Genomic DNA, 20,743 nt, shown 5'->3' on the forward strand with positions numbered 1-20,743 from the left:
AAGTAATATAAAGTAATATTGGCATTTTTTTCCAGTTGGAAAACTGTCAGAAAGTGAGGGGGAACCCATTTTCACACTTTGTTACTGTTTTACCATGATCTAAAGTTGAAAAACAGTAGGAAGGTGGGAGAAAATATAGGTTTTTCCACACTTTCTTAATTTTCAATTGTTTTCAAAGGAAAACCATTTTTTTCAACAAGAAACTTTTGAATTATGATTTTTCCCATGAAAATTCATGAGGGAAAAATCATATTTTCTAGCTAACTCTATCTGCTATTGTCAGCAACAGACAGGAACTGATAGAACATGAACTTCAAATCATTTAATTTCTTAACCTACTTTAGATCCCCAAATGTTCATGTGGACTCAAAATTAGAAAAAAAAATTGTCACATCCCTAATAATTATAGTCATCTTAGAGTGAAGCTAAGGGACAGATCCTTAGCATCTGATACATCCTGCAACTGAAAATGGATGTAATGCTGCCTTACCTCAGGGCAGCTGCTCATTCCCTTTGCATAGGGAAATTCCGGCTTGGCATATAGCCATCTATATGAGTTCTATACCACCTCTCTACCTTCCAATATTCAGGCGGCATGGCCAAAACAATGTGCTATGATAATTCCTGGAAGGTTTAACAGCTACTAGGTGGCCTTTACAAGATTGCATAAAATAAATCAGGCTGAGTCTGCTTTAATCTATGCCCCCAGGATTGGGGAAGAGCACAGTTTCCTTTCTTTAGGGTACCTTTGCTGCCTAATCCCCTTCAGTCCTACGTTGTGTGTGGTTCAGCTAGACTTGAAGATTTGGCTAAGGAAGTTTGCCTAAGGTTGCACAAGCCAGTGTTAGAGTTGGAAATAAAGCCTAAGAATGCTGATTCCCAGTCCTCTGATTTGTTTACAAGCACGTGTTCATTCTTCAATAACATTTCAGGTCTTTAATAGCCTGCATAGTTTATTAATACATCAAAAGAGAGAGTTCCCTTTTGGTAAATAGCATGAATGTAATTGTAAAATAGGTCTGGAAAAACATGAGCAGAGTGATTTTTTTTTTTTTTTTAATAAAAGAGGAAAGCACAATTTCACTGATGACATGTAGCTTTCTGATAGCAGTGAAAGCCTTAGCATCATTTAGACAGCATGATCTGCCTGAGAAATGATTAATGTTAATTTAAGTGGCATCTGAAAACTTCTGCAAATGACAGCAGCCAAGCTGGATGCAGTTATTTTAACACTACATTGCATTCAGCATTACTCATTTATTAAGGTTTAACAGATGAATCAATAGCTCAGCTTCTCATGACACTCCCTAAACATAGAACTGCATAAAAGGACATACTTGGTCAGAGCTAAGATTATGAAAACAAAACAACACTGCCTCAGTCCAAGGCCACCTAAGAAGTTTAAAAATGCATATGTATTTCATAGAAGAATAAATGTGTTTCTAAATGATATTTGAAAAGGATGATAATGACAGGGAAAACCCATCACAATTCTAACTTGCAAACTACACAGAAAAGAATTTGATGTATACAAAGAGATCCTGACACGTTTTGGCTTATTTTCAGAATATTAGTGTTTTAAAAAATATAAATACACTGCCAGACAGAGGTTGTGCTGGCAGTGTCAGTAGAAGGTACTTCAGAGAAATCTTTAAAATCATATATTTCAGTTTCCCTCAGATCAGATGCAGATTCTTGGGCTGACGTGCAGTCTTGGTTTGCTTTTCATGTTCTTCAGACATGCTGTTTTCTTATCACTCATCTTGACATTTTAATCATCCTCATCTATGTGTGTGACATTGTGTAGCCCTCCCCCCCACCCCAATTCTCACATGGTGGGGCTGTCCGTTTGGGACAGCTAAACTGACACCAATAAAAGCGAACAATTTCAGTTCTGCTTTAACGTGCTGTTCAGAGCACTTATCAGATCAGAATAGACAGGTTTTTACTACTCTTGTGTGAAGTGCACAGCAATTTTAATGATTGGTTCTGCCCATTTGCAGCAAAGTCAGTGTGTCCACAGAATTGTGTACTGCGTTTTGCCCAGTACTGAATCATACTCTATGTGAAAATGGACTCAAGAAAGGGCGAGTAGCTAGTGATATTCTTTTAATTTTCTGTATATGTGAATTTTACCCTGATGAAAGGTGCCAAGTAGACACTCCTGGAAACCAACATCCTTTCTCTATTTGTATAACAGATACATTACAGTACAGTAAAAGAGTAAATCCCTCCACTATTCCCCACCCCCCAATGTGACTTACTGAAGACCTGGAGAAAGTCACCTCCAGGAAGGGCAGACTATGAAAGGCCTTGAAAGTAAATACAAGCAGTTTATGTTTGATGCAGTAGAGAAAGGGGACCCAGTGGAGGGATTAAAATAGAGGGGTTATGGTTGAAGCAACAGACCAGGAAAATTATCTTTGCAGCAGCATTCTGAATGGAAAAGAGCAGAGCAAGTTTGTATTTGGCACAGAGAGAAAGATGTTGCAGTATCCAAGAGGTGTGACAGAGTGTTAGCTGTGTGGATGGATAGGAAAGGTCATATCTTAGAGATGTTTTGCAGAAAGAATTGGTAATGTTTAGCTATCGCCTGCACGTGAAGACCTAGAGAGAGAGGTCTGAGTCAAAGATATTGCCCAGTTGATAGGCCTAGGTGGTGGTGATATGATCAAGAAAGAAGGTACCAGGAAGGGTTGAGAAGGGAACATTAGAAGCTCAGTTCTGGGCATTTTTAGCTTGAGTTGGCAGATAGACATGCATGAGGAAATGCTTTCTTTCTCTCTTTTTTCTCTTTTTCTTACATAGTACTCTATGACTCTTTTCATGTTTCTCCCCTTTCCTTTTCTAACTGCATCCATTTTCTTTCTGTGTGTTTTGCTTTTTCTTCCTTTCCCCCAATTATTTCAGGAGAAGGAGAGATTTTGAGTTCTTTTACTCTAAGTTGTATAAGAATAATTTGGCTCCCTGGGACATTGGTGTTTCATTATATGATTTGATTCCATAATGGTTATAGGTGTAAGCATATCAATTGTATTGCTTTGCTATTATATTTGTCCCATAGAATTCTAAATCATAATTGTTTTCCATCAAGCCTCACTGATATAGATGAATGGGGGAGCAGTACATAAGGTGGAGCATTTTGAACTGAATGAGGTGTAGAATATCTTGACTTCTGTGGCTGAGCTGCAAGTCGTTTATAGGATCAAGTATCTTTGTTTGTTTGTGATGCTGGGGTTCTTCTTCCGACTTAATTTAAAACTGTTTAATTGTGGTGTCAGGTAGGTCGTGCCAAGGATGGCACTGTGGGATTGGGAAATAAATTGGCTTGTGATAGTGTATGCCAGGTGTGGGCAAACTACAGCCCGCAGGATTGTCAGCCCCGTGGTGCAGTGGGGCTAAGACAAAGGTTCCCTGCCTGCCCTGGCCCCGTGCCGCTAATGGAAGCCACTGGCACCATGTCTCTGTGGCCCCGGGGGACGAGGGGGGGAAGCGTTGCAGGCACCACCCCAGCCCCGCAGCTCCCATTGGCAGGGAACGGGGAACCACGCCCAATGGGAGCTTTCAGGGGAGGTACCTGCAGGCAAAGGCAGCGCACGGAGCCCTCTGCCCCCCCTCTACCCCTGTGGTGCCGGCGGCTTCCAGGAGCAGCACAGGGCCAGGGCAGGCAGAGAGTCTGCCTTAGCCCCACTGCCACCCTGGAACTGCTCAAGGTAAGTGGTGCCTGGCTGGAGCCCGCACCCTGAGCCTCCTTCCGCACTCTGCATCCCTCCCTGCACCCAACCCCCTGCCCTGAGCCGTACTCTGTGCTCCCATACTCTACATTCCTCCTGCACCTGAGCCCCCTCCCTGCACCCCAACCCCCAGCTGCACCCCACACCCCTCCCTGCACCCCAACCCCCTGCCCTGAGCCCCCTCCCGCACTCTGCATGCCCTCATGCACCCCTCCTGCATGCCAAACCCCTGCCCTGAGCCCCTTCCCACACTCCACGCCCCTTCCTGCACCCCAGCCCCCTGCCCTGAGCCCCCTCCTGCACCCCAATCCTTTGCCCTGAGCCCTTCCTGTACACTGCACCTTCTCCCACACCCTGCACTCCCTCCCACACACGAATCCCTTGCCCCAGCCCTACATTCATGACTGTGCATGCATGAAAGTGCTGTATTATCAAGGACACTGTTTTAATATATATGTATATTAGGCAAAATGATCCCCTTCACTCTTCCCAGTTTTGCCCTTTTTTTGGTTCATTGTGATATATCTGCGCCTTGGCAGGCTCCAAGCTCTAAGAGGAAGTGCTTTATGTTGATAATTGAAGGCATTGATATGTTTGTGATTCAGTCAATCCATCCATTATAATGGCACTGGAAAAAATGAAAACCAGTCCAGAACTCTGAACTTAGCAAGGTCCAAGTATGATAATTATCTAAAAGAAAGAACACAGTAAAAGCATATGAGGTTTCATTTTGTTTAATATGAATAATGTTGTCCATGATCAGTCTCATGATTCAGTATTTTTTCCTGAGGTAACTAATTGACAGTAATTTCTATTACGTCATCCTAACTTTGGATCACTGTCACCTTTCACATTTGGTCTGTGTCTTGCATTTAATTTTCCTATCACATATAGCCCAAGATAAAATGATTAGCCCTTGACACATATAGCTTTGATTAACACAGATCAGTCCTTTGGAAAATGGATTAAATCCACAGGGTCTGTAAAGTTTTCATTGCACAGGAAGAAAACTAAACCAGTTTAGCAGTGAAACCATTCTCATATCTAGTGGAGAAATTCCACATTTTCTCTCTGGGAACCATTTCAGATACACCAGTCAGAATTATGATCAAAACTACTCTTCCTTGTTCCCTGTCAGTCAGTCTCCACCACACTATGTGGTTCCAGGCACACACTTACAGTCCAGTTGCAAAACTGCACCACACAAATAAAAATATTTCTATTTAAAACATGTTACATTCATTAACATAAAAGTGGTAGAGTTTAATTCATCCACCTGAGTCTACTGATTCAATTATTCTGAGTTATTTATTGACTTGATCTGGGAGAATGGTAAGGAAAGTTTCAGGGCTGGAATCTCTGGTCTGCTAAGGCCACTTTGTTTCAGGGGGTGGATAGTGAAGATTTCACCCTGTGCAGAGGAACTTTCCACTCATGTAAATCTCACAGTAGTGGCTCTGTTTCCTCCTATTCCCATTACCACTGGTGTAAGGAGAAGGAGGGGGGATATATTGGGAGGTTCCAGGGATAGGGCATGGGTAGGACATGCAGAGGAGAGAGCATGGCAGAATGGAGCTCTGCTACACCTCACCTCAGCTGGCATAAAGTCCCTCATGGACTTTACTCCAAGTAACATTAGCGCATTTTGTGTGCAGCTCTAACTTATACCAAGGCAGAGTTGTTCTTAATCATGTGGCAGCCAACTCCCTGCAACTTTCCCTCAACTATACTTGAGCAAAGCTCAGGCGTAGTGGAGAATCAGAGCCCTTGGTGTACTGTATTGTCATTGGCAAAAATCAGACACACAGTTCGCCACCAGTGAAGCTCTACTGATGATAGCAGTGGTGGAAGCTGCAGCATAGACAGGGCTGATGCATTTCTACCACTATCCTTGTATCTACCTTGCAAAATAAGACCTCCAGCAGCGAGTCTCAGAGCCCAGGTAAACTGACTTGGGATCCTGCTACGGAACTAAAAATAATAGTAGATGTTCCCACTCGGGCTGGAGCCCAAGCTCTGAAACCCTCCCCACTCACTGGGTTTCAGAGCCCAGGCTCCAGCTTGAGCCCAAATGTCTACACTGCTATTTTTAGCCCCTCACTGCAAGGCCCATGAGCCCAAATCGGTTGTTCTAGGTTCTGAGACTCACTGCCGTGGGGCTTTTTCTTCTTTTTCTTTTTTTTTTGCAGTGTAGACATACCCTATGTCATCTAACTGCTCATAAGTTAAATACCATGATGGTGAAAATTCCTGTGTCCTGTCTATGCCTCAGTATCCACTGTTGCTACCATCAGTGAACATGCACCAGTGTCAATTATAGGGATAATTTTTCCTACTGTAGACATAGCCTACATCTTTTTCACAAAGCAGTTTCACTCCACATGCAACATATCAGTTTTAAAGGTGACCTGCTTGTAGAGAGATGTATAAGCCAGAACACATAAGCCAAATCTTGTTTGGTTTAAAAAAATTTTTTTTATTAAAAAAGCAAAATGTATAATAAATTAAAGCTGTATTTCATTATATTCTAACTGGATGTATATCTTTCTAGCTGAAAGAGAAAAACCATCCCTGCCAAGTAAGAGAGTGAGAATTTAACTGTATAAATATTTGATAATTCTCCAGTGCTTTGTCATTAAATTTTTTTCTAAATGGGTTTCACTTCTGTAGGACCTGCAAAATAATTAGCTCTGTTCTGCAGCAGAGCCAGCAGGGGGAATATTAATTAATTATATTCCCAGAGCTGTACTGTCATTATCAGTGATAGTGCTTCATGATATGAACAGAACCATGGTAGCATGTCCTTGGGGGAGAATATCAGTGCCTGTAAAATAGACACCTAATCCTGCAAATGCATACTACCAGCCGCAGTACTTATTATTGCGAGTCTTAGTCCCCTTGCTTCAACAGGAGCAGTAAATGACGGTAAGGTCTTGCAGTATACAGTCTTAAAATACACATCCTTTACAAAGGCTACTCGAGGGGTTTTGGGTAGGGAGAGCCATAGAATACATACAGTTGGCCAGCTGTTTAACAAAGAAACTTTTCTAATTTATTTAGAAACTAAAGCTATAACTGGCTCGCTCTCCCCTTGTACCAGTACCTTCTACTTAGGCATGATGTTTCTCAACTTTTTAAAAAAGTATCTTTTATACAGAATGATATTTTTAATAGAAGCTTTGATTAAGAAACACACAAGTTAAAACCAACATATTAATCTTTGCAGACAACTTCCTTTTTTTAAAAAAAAGTCAATGCATGATATGGTGGGAAAGAATTAGGATAGGCAAATAATGCCAGAGGAATGGGCTTTGATCTGGAAATGAGGACCATCAAACTTAGTTTGTAGTGTAATAAAATAAAATTTCTTTAAGATATTTTTTCAGTGGTACCTCACACCAGTCTAGTTAAAAAATAGAGACTGAATGAGGATAAATATTGGAGAAATTATGTTGAAAAAAAGATTTTATACATATGTGGTGGACATGTTTTAAAAAAATACCACAACAATTACGTACCTAACAAAATAAAGGACAAATAGATACTCAGGTCTTTGGTTACTATTTATTCAAAATATCTTCTTCTGAAAAACAGCACACCTGTACAATTTTTTTGAATATTAACATTTGATAGATACCCCTTGTCATAAATATAAAGGGAAGGGTAAACCCCTTTGAAATCCCTCCTGGCCAGGGGAAAGCTCCTCTCACCTGTAAAGGGTTAAGAAGCTAAAGGTAACCTCGCTGGCACCTGACCAAAATGACCAATGAGGAGACAAGATACTTTCAAAAGCTGGGAGGAGGGAGAGAAACAAAAGGGTCTGTGTCTCTGTCTGTATGCTGGTTTCTGCAGGGGATAGACCAGGAATGGAGTCTTAGAACTTTTAGTAAGTAATCTAGCTAGGTATGTGTTAGATTATGATTTCTTTAAATGGCTGAGAAAAGAATTGTGCTGAATAGAATAACTATTTCTGTCTGTGTATCTTTTTTGTAACTTAAGGTTTTGCCTAGAGGGGTTCTCTATGTTTTTGAATCTAATTACCCTGTAAGATATCTACCATCCTGATTTTACAGGGGGGATTTCTTTATTTCTGTTTACTTCTATTTTTATTAAAAGTCTTCTTGTAAGAAACTGAATGCTTTTTCATTGTTCTCAGATCCAAGGGTTTGGGTCTGTGGTCACCTATGCAAATTGGTGAGGCTTTTTATCCAACATTTCCCAGGAAAGGGGGGGTGCAAGTGTTGGAAGGATTGTTCATTGTTCTTAAGATCCAAGGTTCTGGGTCTGTAGTCACCTAGGCAAATTGGTGAGGCTTTTTACCAAACCTTGTCCAGGAAGTGGGGTGCAGGGTTTTGGGAAGTATTTTGGGGGGAAAGACGCGTCCAAACAGCTCTTCCCCAGTAACCAGTATTAGTTTGGTGGTGGTAGCGGCCAGTCCAAGGACAACGGGTGGAATATTTTGTACCTTGGGGAAGTTTTGACCTAAGCTGGTAAAGATAAGCTTAGGAGGTTTTTCATGCAGGTCCCCACATCTGTACCCTAGAGTTCAGAGTGGGGGAGGAACCTTGACACCCCTGATTTGATAAATATGTGTAGAGTCAATAGTTTCATTCCGTTTAATAAAATAACCAAAAACAACATGTGCCAGGTGGTATAAAGAGGGTTACTCTGTAATATTGGAAGGTAGAGAAATGTTATGATTATATTACTGTATGATATTTCTCTAAACAAAATGATAAGTTCAGTCTTTTAATTATTCATTTTTTCATTTTTAATATTTACATGGCAATGACTTGTATATCTATTAAAACTTCACAAATAAGCAGTTATATAAAAAATCACAGAATCATTAAGGAGATGAAATTTAATTTCCAATTTTCTAAGTGGAGATTTCAAACTCTGGAGGATTTTTAAAAATGTGAACTATTAAAAAAACGTAACTATGTGACCATGGAATTTAAATGAAATTAATTTCTATAACTCCTTTACTGCTGAATTGTATGCTAGGTATGTGGATCAAAATGAATCTCTACTGCTGCGTTACATATTTGGTAATATACATCAACATGGAAGTGCCATCATCAAACAATGCTACCTTAGGAGTGTATGGCTGAGGGGCTTTTTTTTTGCGGCATATTCGATATTTGTTTGCTATTTCAAATCTAACTCAAGAGTTGTAGCAGCCAGAAGTTTTTACCTTCTGTAGGCTTTACAATCCAATAGTTCTTGATGGTCTATGAGAAATGAGTAGTTCTGTTTGTCTCTTTCTTCCACAATTATCTCTGCACTTTCTTCCATGTTGGTCCCTGTATATGGAATGCCCTTCCAGAGTTGGTCCATAAAGCCGCTACCCTCTCTCTTTGTATAGGATACCATCCAAAGTCCAAGTCTTTCCAACGGTTGACTTCAAAGGGCTTTGGATCAGGCTCTTCAGTACCTACTGAAGACCCATGTCTTCCACAATACCTATAAGAAACTTACTAATTAGTAAGGCTCCGTGTTTGTCATAGAGATCACGGATTCCATGACTTTCCATGACTTCTGCAGCAGCCGGTGTGCCTAGCCAAGGAACCGCCTGAGCGGCTCAGGCAGCCCCTGAGCCAGTCACACTGGCTGCTGCTGGGGCAGTCTCGAGCCCCTCCACCCCCCCCAGCAGCAGGAGTTTTGGTGTGGACAGGCTCAGGACTGGGGATTCGGGTGCGGAGCAGTGCTTACCTGGGGGTAGGGGCTCCCCAGAAGGATTACAGGATCTCCCCTCCCTCAGCTCCTAGCTCCATGTGTCGCCTCTGCCTACAGACACCGCCCCACCACTCCCATTGGCCGCAGTTCCCAGCCAATAGGAGCTGCAGAACCGGGGTTTGGGGCGGAGCAGAGGCAGCACATGGAGCTAGGAGCTGGAGGTTGCAGGTGCCCCTCAGCCCCCACCCCCTGAGCACCCATGGCATGTCCCGTCCCTTCCCAGCTGTCCCCTTTTCCCCCATGTTTTAGTCTGGGGTATATAGTAAAAGTCATGGACAGGTCACGGGCCGTGAATTTTTGTTTACTGCCCATGACCTGTCCATGACTTTTGCTAAAATTATCCGTGACTAAAACATAGCCTTAGATCTTCTACTTGTCCATTCTATTTAGCTATTTTTACACCCCAAAGCATCTGCTCCATGATGATGTGCACTTCCCTTTGCTGAATAACTGCATATTCCTATTGATCTTATCTCTCAGGCTGGCCAAGCACATCTTGCTTCTGATGCTCATTTTAACTACTTAAAGGTTTTTATTTGGTTAATGAAAGAAACATTTTCTGAACTGCTCAAATACCAAGTTAACACTCAGAACTAATATACTAAGAAATAACAGTGACAACATGAACAACATTCCATGCTTTGTGATACTGGTTATGAGAATAATTTCTTCTCCCAATTTCAGGTTGGGTGGGACTATATCTGCATACAAGATAGTGCCAGACGAAATTGAAGAAATCAAGGTACAGTATTACTACTGTCTTTCAACACTGGAAAGTGGACAGTGTTTTGCTTGGGAGCATTCTTAAGGTGTTACATGAAAAAGCCCTCCTCCCTTCTTTTGTGCTTTGGAATGCACAGAGTGTGTATGGCCTTCTCTTAATACCCCACCTGATAAATACTGGAAATGGTAAAAAAATAATTTTAATATTGAATAGATGACCTGACTACCATCTGGAGCAGTCTCTGATTTTTATTTTCATGCTGTTTTTAATTTTAATTTTTGTCCTTTTTATACATTTTAAAGTCCTTTTTTGTCACTGAGCATGACAGATTATATTTGCTATATTCATCTGGCTATAGCTTCACAGGGCAAAAACAAGGTTTTAATCAGCCTTACAGAATCTAAAAGACTCAATAAGGCTTTTCCCTTCTAATTTCTGACTTGGTACCTGTATTTAAACTGATTGGGGTATTTTACTGTACAACAGTTTTAATCAGGCTTTATAGTTTGTGGCCAGAATTTTAAAACATGACTGCCTAAAGTTAGGTTCCTAAATCCCTATTTAGGCACCTTAATAGAACTGATCTGATTTTGAAAGGTGCTGAGCACTTTCAGCTCTCATTGACTTTAGCAGGATGTGTTGATGCTTAGCAATAGCACCTGTATAATTCACGCCATTTATGTTTACAGATTCTGGAGCCTAACTTTTGACATCTGACTCTGAAAATGTTGGCCTAATTTTTTTAACTTTTTAGATATATGTAGGCTTGGAAGGATTAGATTTTTATCAGTAAATGTTGGTAAGCCTTGATTTCAATGTACACACCCAAAAAAAAAAAAAATTCCATTGATAATCAAAATTTACAGATTGGAAAGGTGAGAAAAATGCAGCTTGAGAACTTATTAGAGTTTGATTTAAGGATATTTCTTTTGTATATTTTGTATAACTTGACATGTGATGTTGACAGTTTGTATTTTAATGGTCATAAAAGCTTTAATTTGGAATCTTGACATCTACTGCCATTAAATTATTGTCTGACCCCCCCCCCATTTTTTCCTGCAACTGTGAAAATTTAAATTGCTAAAAAAAGTTGAAAACCTATAATTTTGCAAAACTATGAAAATTTAAATAAATAAAAATCTTTAAAAAGGGTTAAAAATAAATACTGATATTATCCATCACAATTATAAAAAAATGAATTCTGTCAAGCCTAGAAATATATAAACTTTTTTATTTTCTTTTGGTGATCAAAAGCCTATCCAGCTCAAGACATATTGTCCTTTTATCCTTCCATCAGAGCTCTGCTGCTCTAAGGCCAGGTAAACAGACATCCACCCCTCCCCCTGTAAAGCCCTGGGAACTTTGAAAATCCCCTTCCTTTTTTCTTGGCAAGTGCCAGGTGACATCTGGCCAGGTGACGATGCCTGCTCCACGGAGCAAACAGTCCCCAGTTTACAGCAATGCTGAGCTATTGGAGCTGATCAGTGTTTGGGGAGAGGAGGCTGTGCAGGGACCCAGGATGCCCGGCAATCACCTCACCTCCCCCTGCCCCCTTCCCACAAGACCTATCCTCAAAATGGAGAGGGCTGCACTGTGAGATAGCTATACTCAGTGAGCTGGTCTCATCGGTGATGGAAGTGCTGCAAAAGTAAACACCCTCTGATGCCTGTGGAAGTGAGTGAGTACACAAACCAGCGCTTTTCTTTCACTGGTTCACTATCACCATTGAAACTGACAGCAGAAAAACTCTGCAAGTGTAGACATAGCCAGAGTGTTCTTGCAGTAAAGAGAGGGAGTTTATTCTGTCTGAAGTCCTCCTGTAAAAGGAGACAGAGAACAGAGGGCAATGGGAGGAGAAAACAGGAGAAAGAAGAGAGGATGAACAGAAAACCAGAAGTGATTAAACATACAAAGGGTTTTGATGGTTCTCAGAGTACCTGGGTCTGTGACACCCCTTGCTACCCCTGCCTCCAGCATGAGGAAGTCCTGCTTGAGGTAACTGGATGTAGGTTCCCTAAAACCACCAGCTTTTCAGCCACTCAAGCAGTCTTTTCTGGGCTATGCCAGTCCTTTCTTTGCCTTGCAGGTTAACAAGAGATGGACCCAGTCCCCAAGTCCCCTCGAATCAGTACCCTGTGATTTCCAGCCCCTGAAACTGAATACTCACAGAAATCCTAAAAGCAATGTAACCCCATTTTACCAGATTTACCTTAAATCATTGCTCCTGTATAACGCACAGCAATTGTAAAGAAACAAAAGAAGGTTTATTTAAGAAAGAGTAGAGATTCCACTAGAAACAAGAGAGAGTGATGTAAACAAGTGATTACAATACAAACAAGTGATTACAATACAAAACAAAATAAGAAGACATGAACTAGGGCCTACACTTATTAATTTTTACCTTTCCTACCTAATAAAGTAGCTTTCCCCCCAAAGTTCACAGCTTGCTGGCTTCAGAGAAACCAGGCTCCAGTCTTTCATGAAAAAACATCCCTGCTCAGTAGGCTGTCTATCAGTGAATAGATCCAGAGTCCCTCCCTCTGCTTTGTGTTATGCTGAAACAGCCCTTTGTCTTTATTCATAGATTGGGTGATCCCTAGTCTGCTCTAATGTTCCTTTTTTTTTTTTTTTTTTACCTCCAAGTGGTTTTGATTGTTTGCAGGTGTTTTGATGATTTTCCATTGACTGTTCTGGGATGGGGGAAGGCTAGGCAATTGAACAATACATCACATAATTGGTAAGCCAGGGAGGGTGATAACTCCCTTCTGCTTGAATGGGTCATCACCAAGACATAACAGGTTTCAGAGTAGCAGCCCTGTTAGTCTGTATCTACAAAAATAAAAGGAGGACTTGTGGCACCTTAGAGACTAACAAATTTATTTGAGCATAAGCTTTCATGAGCTACAGCTCACTTCATCGCATGCATTCCAGACATAACAGTCTCCGGTGACTAACTTTTACTCCAAGACCATAAGAGAATAATTTTCAATATAGTTACATATATTGTGCCTTAACTGTTCCCCATACACAAATCTGACAATCATTACAAGCTTTCAGTAAAGACCTTGCAAGCTACACTCTGTGGATAAATACCATGAAAGTGGTATATTAGATGTAGTGAGTTTGTCAGGTCTGAGACAAGAGTTGTTTGGAAAGAACAGTGAACCTTTTTCTAGTTGGCACCCATAAGTCTCTGTGTCACAAGGGTAAGAAATGGAATCTCCTCTCATGCACAGTAGTGCAGAGGAGAAATTCCAATTCTCATCCTCCCTTTTCCCTGCCTAAATGTGAAATTAAAGCCCAGACTTTTAAGGGTAAGGAAAATAACTATAGTTTTAAATATATGATTTATCTTGACATGTTGCTGAACTAAATCCACAGGGTAAAAACTAATCAGATTGGCCTTTACTAGCCTTATAGAGTGATCCCTGCTCCCTGATGGGCAAAAGAAGGGGGGTTTCTCAGTAACAATACTAATTATGAAAAATGAAGAAGAAAACTGGGGACAAATTTAGCTTTGCACATCAGTGTCAGGGAACAGAAAGAATCCGACTGGCATGCCAGATATTTTTATCGCAGATCAGGGGAAACAGCCTCATAGACAATGCAGCAATGTTCTATCTCTACAGGCAGTGGGGAGCCCGCTCTTTTCCACTTTAGCAAGGGGTGACTGTGCTCTGGGAGGTGTGTATTTCCAACTCTACAGATCTAGAAGCCTCTTACCTGCTGTGGTTCCAAAATGACCTAACAGACCACCTGAGCAGATAGTTTGAGTCACCACAAGTGCTCTCTTTGTCCAGATGTGGCCAGGTACATCTTCCAGCAGTGGGGATTTCCCCAAATAGACCTGTTTGTGACAAGAACCAACAGAAGGTGTCAGCAGTTCTGTTCCCTACAGGATCACAGCCTGGATTCCCTGGCAGACACGTTTTTACTGCCATCGTCAGGCAGGCTTCTTTACACTTTTCCACCAATTCCACTCATTCACAGGGTATTACTAAAGATAAGACAGTACCAGGCCAAAGTAATACTTATAGCCCAACATGGGCCCATCAATACTAGTTCTCCACTCTCCTAGTGCTGTCAGTGAAACCTGCAGTTTCACTTTCATTAGGACTAATCTCCGAAGATCATGGCCACCTACTCCAATCAAGCATACAAACCCTTCACTTATCTGCATAGATGTTCCATGGCTAGATACTAGAGAGTAGTCTTGCTTGAAATAGGTTCAAGAGATCCTGCTAAATAGTAGAAAGCCTTCTACAAAAACTACATACATCCCCAAATGGAGACAGTTTTTTTTATCTGGTCTCACCAGTATGATGTATTGCTGTCTGATTCTTCAGTTCAACATATCCTGGACTACTTATTGTACCTGAAACACCAAAGTTTAGCTGTTAGTTTGATCAAAGTACATCTGGCAGCTATTTTAGTGTTCCAACCTACTGTGGACAGTCTCTCCATTTTCTCTAATGATATGTCCATATGTTTTTTGAAAGTCTTAGTCAAATTGTATCCTCCAGCGTAAGACCCTGTTCTCCAGTGGGATCTAAACTTAGTATTGTCAAGACACATGGGTCCCCTGTTTGAGCCATTGGCTACTTGCTCTCTGCTGCATCTGTCATTCAGTGAAGGTGACATTTTTGGTGGCCATTATCTCAGCTACAAGAGTAAGAGAGCTATATGTCTTAATGTCTGGGCCTCCCTGTATGATCTTTTTTAAGGACAAGGTTTACCTGTGTCCTCATCTGAAGTTTTTATCAAAGGTGGTATCATCTTTCCACGTCTACCAGCCAATTTATTTCCCTGCATTCTACCTCAAGCTGCATTTGAGCAGGGAAGAAGAGTGTTTGAGTACCTTGGACATCAGAAGAACTCTAGCATTCTACCTGGACAGAACCAGGCACTTTCTATAAGTCCTCCCAGCTGTTTGTAGCAGTGGTGGACAGATTAAGAGGATAATTAGTCTCCATCCAGAGAATTTCTTCTTGGTTCGCCTCCTGTGTATGCATGTGCCATGACCTGGGTAATGTCACTCCATCTAGCAGAGTCAGAGCTCATTCAACGAGGTTGCAGTCGGCCTTGGCAGCTTTTCTGGCACAGGTTCCTTGGTCCACACTTTTGCCTCCTCCTGTGCAGTGGCTCAAGACTCCAGAGACAGAGTTGATCATGTTGTTTTCCAAACATTATTGAAATAGACTCCAATCCCACCTCCTGTTCTTATGACTTGTGAGTCACCAAGAGTGGAATGCATGTGTTCAATCACTCGAAGAAAAAACAGTTACTAATCTATTCAATAACTGTTGTTGTTTAAGGTGTGCTGTACATGTCCATTCCATGACCTGTCCTCCTACACCTCTACATTGTAGTTCTAGCAGGATGGACCTGAGGGGGCTAGGAGAAGCTCTGCCCTTTATACCTGGATGCAGTGGCATGCAATAGCAGAATGAGTTTGGGCTGCCCAATGGGTACTGCTGAGGGAAAAAAATTCCGATGACTTTGCACTGGGCACACAAACACCTAGAGTGGACATGTGCAACACTCCTCAAACAACAACGCTTACTGAACAAATTAATAACCATTGTTATAGCCTGCGTCAGTGAAGGCCTTATTTATTAAGCGACATAAAGTCAACATAGCCTTGTTGTCACTAAAGAGACCACCATCCCTGTGTAGGGAGGCTTCCTGCCCAAGGATCCAAGGTTGACTTCTTGCTGAGACGTAGACCTCACCAACTTAATCCTGGTCACTGTGGCCAGGATATATTCATTGTTAGAGCACTCTCCTATTAAGATCCAGAAGTCATATGACCTGGAAGCTTCATTGTTTAAACAAACAAACAAAAATCCCTCATAGCAGCATTTATTTAAGGAACCTCATATGATGATCTTCACAATTCAACAGGAGAAATAGACTATAACACAGTTTCCCATTGTCAAATATGGGTATGATTGTAGAGTGCTAACACACAGGTCAACCAGATCCTGGCAGCCTTCAAGTATATAAGTAGTACACTCTTCAGAGAGCTGATATTAATGTCATCACAGAGTCCTCTTGGATATCTTGACCGTCATTAGCGGTAACAAGAGGGATTATAAACTCCACTATAAAATGAAGCAACCTTTTTGCTCAGATTCCTTTTTGTTCATATGCCTCCTCAAGATATAATAGGAGAGACAGCCAAGCTGGTAGAGGCAAGTGGAGGTCAAGGGAGTCTGGGATTTCCCAGGGCAACCGTTGACCTTCTCCAAGCAGTGAGCATGCCTTCAACTAATTCTAGTTCAAAGTGGAGCCCTTCATAGGTTGGACTTTGCATACATCTAGGGATAAATACTAGAATCCACAGTGTGTTTGGAGGGACTAATGGGCTCAATCCATTAGTTTATCCATTTTTAGGGACCTCAGAGTCCAGACCCTGATGTTTTTACGAGGAATGGCTTCCTGTTATTGATATTCTTCTCTAGGCAACACTTTGCACTCTTAAAAAATAAAATAAAATAAAAATATCAACCACAACAGTCAGTTGAGTATTGGAAGTAGTCCACTAGGATTGTGCAACGTAACTGGCTCTTAGAAACAGATTTACAGCTCCCAAACTTGGAACAAAAGCAAAGTGTGGTTGCAGATATATATCACTTTCTCCAGGTTAGTGGGATAGAACAAGTTCCCAGAGCGGAGAGGGGGACCTTAAACTATCCTCCATCCTCTTCTTGCTACTCAGTACTCAGAAGGATAAAGAGTTAGGCTAGATTGAAAGTTCCTGAATAGATCCATCAGCCAAAATATAGGGTGGAGATGCTCATATCTACTTTGGCTGCAACATCCCAAGAGGATTGTTTATCTTCAGGCCTTTTACAGATCAACCATTGATATATCCTGATAAGATCTTCTTACAGGAGATTTCTGCACTCCTTCTACAGTGGCCATTTCCAGCCCGTTCTTTACCTTTTGAGTTAGCAGAAGTCGTGAGGGGTTTTGGTGAAAGGACTAGTGACTCTTCTACCACCTCTCAGGCAGAGAGGTGTATCTCTTCCTAGATGATCCTCTGATCAGAGCATCCTCACAGGAAAAAACAGAAGACACTACTGAGCAAACAGCCCAACTTCTGCAAAAGCACCACTTTGTCATAAATCAGGATAAGAGCAAGCTGATACCAGCCCAACTGTGTACATTGGTTAAAAATCTGTATATCTGATCCCAAGAGCTGACTCAGAGAGAATTAAGTTTACAACATATATCAGTCTGGCTGGAGAACCTATACAGAAAGGAGCTTAGGTTCAAGGGATCTGGTCAAATTAGAAAGCAGACAGTATAAATCATTAGTATGGCCCTCAGAGAGCTGACTGCATCGATGCACTACAGGAATATGTTGGTGGTGATTGATAATACTGCAGTCACAGCCTACATTATTGGTCAGAAAAGAACCAGGTCACTGACACAACAGTGGGATTCCAGCCTTCTGCTCTCTTGGTCAGAGAGCAAGATGTCATCCCTGCATGTTCGCAGTGTAAATGGAAAGTTGTAAGTCTAAGTACACAAGGTAAGCAGTCAATAAAATCAGGCAAGTGGGACCTATGTGCTGAGGTATTTGATTTGCTGTTGAAATCTCAGGGCAGACCATAACTAATCTATTAATTTTGAGGTTCAACAGCAATAAAACTCCCAAATTTCTTCTCTAGGAGGAGGAACCGCAAGGCCATGGCAGTTGATACCCTCAACTAGAGAGAACCAAAATCTCTAATGTCTGCTTCCTACTGTATTGGTAGAGGAAAGAACTTGAACGTGATAGGTGATTTATTGTTTGCATTGTTGTTGTAGGCGTGTTGGTCCCAGGATATTAGACAGACAAGGTGCGTGAGGTAATATATTTGATTGGACCACCCTCTGTTGAGGAAAGAGACAAGCTTTTGAGCTACACAGAGCTCTTCTTCAGGTCTTTCAGGTCAGGTGAAACATGTCTGACAAGTACCTATTAAACATGTATGAGTAATGTTTTATATATATAATATACAAACCTGTTAAAAGAATAAAATCTGATCACCATATCAGTGGAAGTGTGCACATGATTATCAATCCATTAAATAGGTTGTGCAAATTCAGTTTGCTGTATGCTAATGCTATGTGTGACCATAGGAAGGAGCAGACTTATTAAGGAACTAGCTTATTGTTTAGCCACAGGGTACCTGCATGTATCATTTTATGAAGGCCTACCTCATTCAGTATGTAATGGAATGATAGCATGAAAATGCTCTTTTTTAAGGTCCTTTTAGTATTCCTCGGAGAGAACATGTGCTGAGTCCTTCCCTGAAATCATCAGCTTTTCAATAAACTTTGATGGTTCTGTTTGGAAACACATTTATAACTTTAGTTGACTGTCAGTTACCAGATTTCAACCATAATACAATCAAACATGGTTCAGTTAATTTTACTTTGCCAGCAGCAGTATGAAAAAAATGTATTATGCAATTTTCTCCAAGGTAGATTAAAAAAAAGACCATAATATTTTATTTAAAATGTGCTAGCTTCTCTCAAACCCCAATTTTTTCTACCAGCAAAGATTATTTACCTGTTTGTCCAGCAGTTAGAATAAAAAAATGAGTAACCCCTTCTGTAGAACAGGATTAGCCTTTGACTTCTCAAGACTAAATAAAAATTAATAAAAAATATCAGTTTTAGCAGATTTTCATTGGATCATGATCCACAAGAAGAGACAGTGATGATATAAGATTTGACTCTCTCATCTCCTGAAATGAAGTTTGTGATGGATTAATTCATTAAAATTGCTTTAGTTTCATTGGCTAATGTTTACTGGTCTTAGGTTTTTCCCTTATATGTGTATATATGTATTTAAATATCCACTCAACCCTCCCTCCTGCCAAAAAAAAAGTTTTGTATTTTCCTTTTGAAAGTAAAAAAAATTATTCAAGTGGTGTGCACTATTTACATTCTAAGTCGACAAGGTTGCTGGTTTGTTCTGTGTTGTAGAATCAGTTTTAGCAACAATATATTTACAATTCTGTCACAAGGTGGCTGGCCCCTTGGGAGGCTCGGACTGGTGGATCACTTGAGCTCAGGAGTTCTGGGCTGCAGTGGGCTATTCTGATCGGGTGTCCGCACTAAGTTCGGCATCAATATGGTGATCCCTGGGAACCTTGGGGTCACCAGGTTGCTAAGAAGGGATGAACCAGCCCAGGTCAGAAATGGAGCAGGTCAAAAACTTAAGGAACTCCACCTCCTCTGTACTCCCACTTGGGCCAGTTAAGAGGGCAGGGCTGGACCTGAGGTTATAAAACATTAGGTGGCATTTGAGTGAGGGAGAACAGGCTGCAAGAAGGAACTGGTTGAGAGTGAACCAGAGAGAGGCAGGACTGCCAAAGACCTGGGAGTGGAGGCAGTGAAAGCCTGAGATACAATGGGTGAGTGGATAAACTGTTTGTTGGTTTGAGTTTGGTAATAAAGCTGCATACAAGAGATTTTGGGCAAGGTAGTGAGTCCATAGAGGAACGCCAAAAGAGAATTTGAAGAACAGTTAGCCAAAGACTCAAAGATTAAGAGCAAAAAAATGTTTAAGTACCTCAGAAGCAGGAAGCCTGCTAAACAACCAGTGTGGGCACTGGGCGATTGAGATGCTAAAGGAGCACTCAAGAACGATAAGGCCATTGCGGAGAAACTAAATGAATTCCTAACATCGGTCTTCACAGCTGAGGATGTGAGGGAAATTCCCAAACCTAAGCCATTCTTTTTAGGTGACAAATCTGAGAAACTGTCGCAGATTGAGGTGTCATTAGAGGAAGTTTTGGAACAAATTGATAAACTAAAAAGTAATAAGTCACCAGGACCAGATGGTATTCACCCAAGAGTTCTGAAGGAGCTCCAAAGTGAAATTGCAGAATTACTAACTGTAGTTTGTAACCTATCATTTAAATCAGCTTCTGTATGAAATGACGTGAGGATAACTAATGTGAAGCCAATTTTAAAGAAAGGCTCCAGAGGCAATCCTGGGCACGTGGACGAGGGGGATCCAGTGGATATTTAGATTTTCAGAAAGCCTTTGACAAGGTTCCTCACCAAAGGTTCTTAAGCAAAGTAAGCTGTCATGGGATAAGAGGGAAGGTCCTCTCGTGGATTGGTAACTGGTTAAAAGATAGGAAACAAAGAATAGGAATAAATGCTCAGTTTTTAGAATGGAGAGAGGTAAATAGTGGTGTCCCCTAGGGGTCTGAACTGGGACCATATTCTATTCAATATGGGACTATTCAACATATTCATAAATGGTCTGGAAAAAAGGGTAAATACTGAGGGGGAAACATTTGCAGATGATACAAAACTACTCAAGATAGTTAAGTCCCAAGCAGGCTGCAAAGAGCAACAAAATGGCAGATGAAATTCAGTGTTGATAAATGCAAAGTAATGCACATTGGAAAACACAATCCTATCTATACTATAAAACGATGGGGTCTAAGTGAGCTGTTACCACTCAAGAAAGAGATCTTGGAGTAATTGTGGGTAGTTCTCTGCAAACATCCACTCAATCTGGAGCAGCAGT

General features: G+C 41.1%; 1 protein-coding gene across 8 annotated transcripts in view; it reads left to right on the forward strand.

Annotated features, from left to right (window-relative positions):
* The window catches only part of GPHN (gephyrin), a 582,839-nt gene that overhangs the window by 250,487 nt on the left and 311,609 nt on the right, over nucleotides 1–20,743 (forward strand). For all 8 annotated transcript variants that reach the window (XM_077818687.1, XM_077818689.1, XM_077818688.1 and 5 more), the window contains exon 3: nucleotides 10,158–10,215. In XM_077818687.1, coding sequence (XP_077674813.1) covers nucleotides 10,158–10,215 — 58 coding nt within the window. The remainder of the gene's footprint in view (nucleotides 1–10,157; nucleotides 10,216–20,743) is intronic.

Source organism: Eretmochelys imbricata, chromosome 6 (assembly GCF_965152235.1).
Source record: "Eretmochelys imbricata isolate rEreImb1 chromosome 6, rEreImb1.hap1, whole genome shotgun sequence".
In the NCBI taxonomy this organism is placed as follows: Eukaryota; Metazoa; Chordata; order Testudines; family Cheloniidae; genus Eretmochelys; species Eretmochelys imbricata.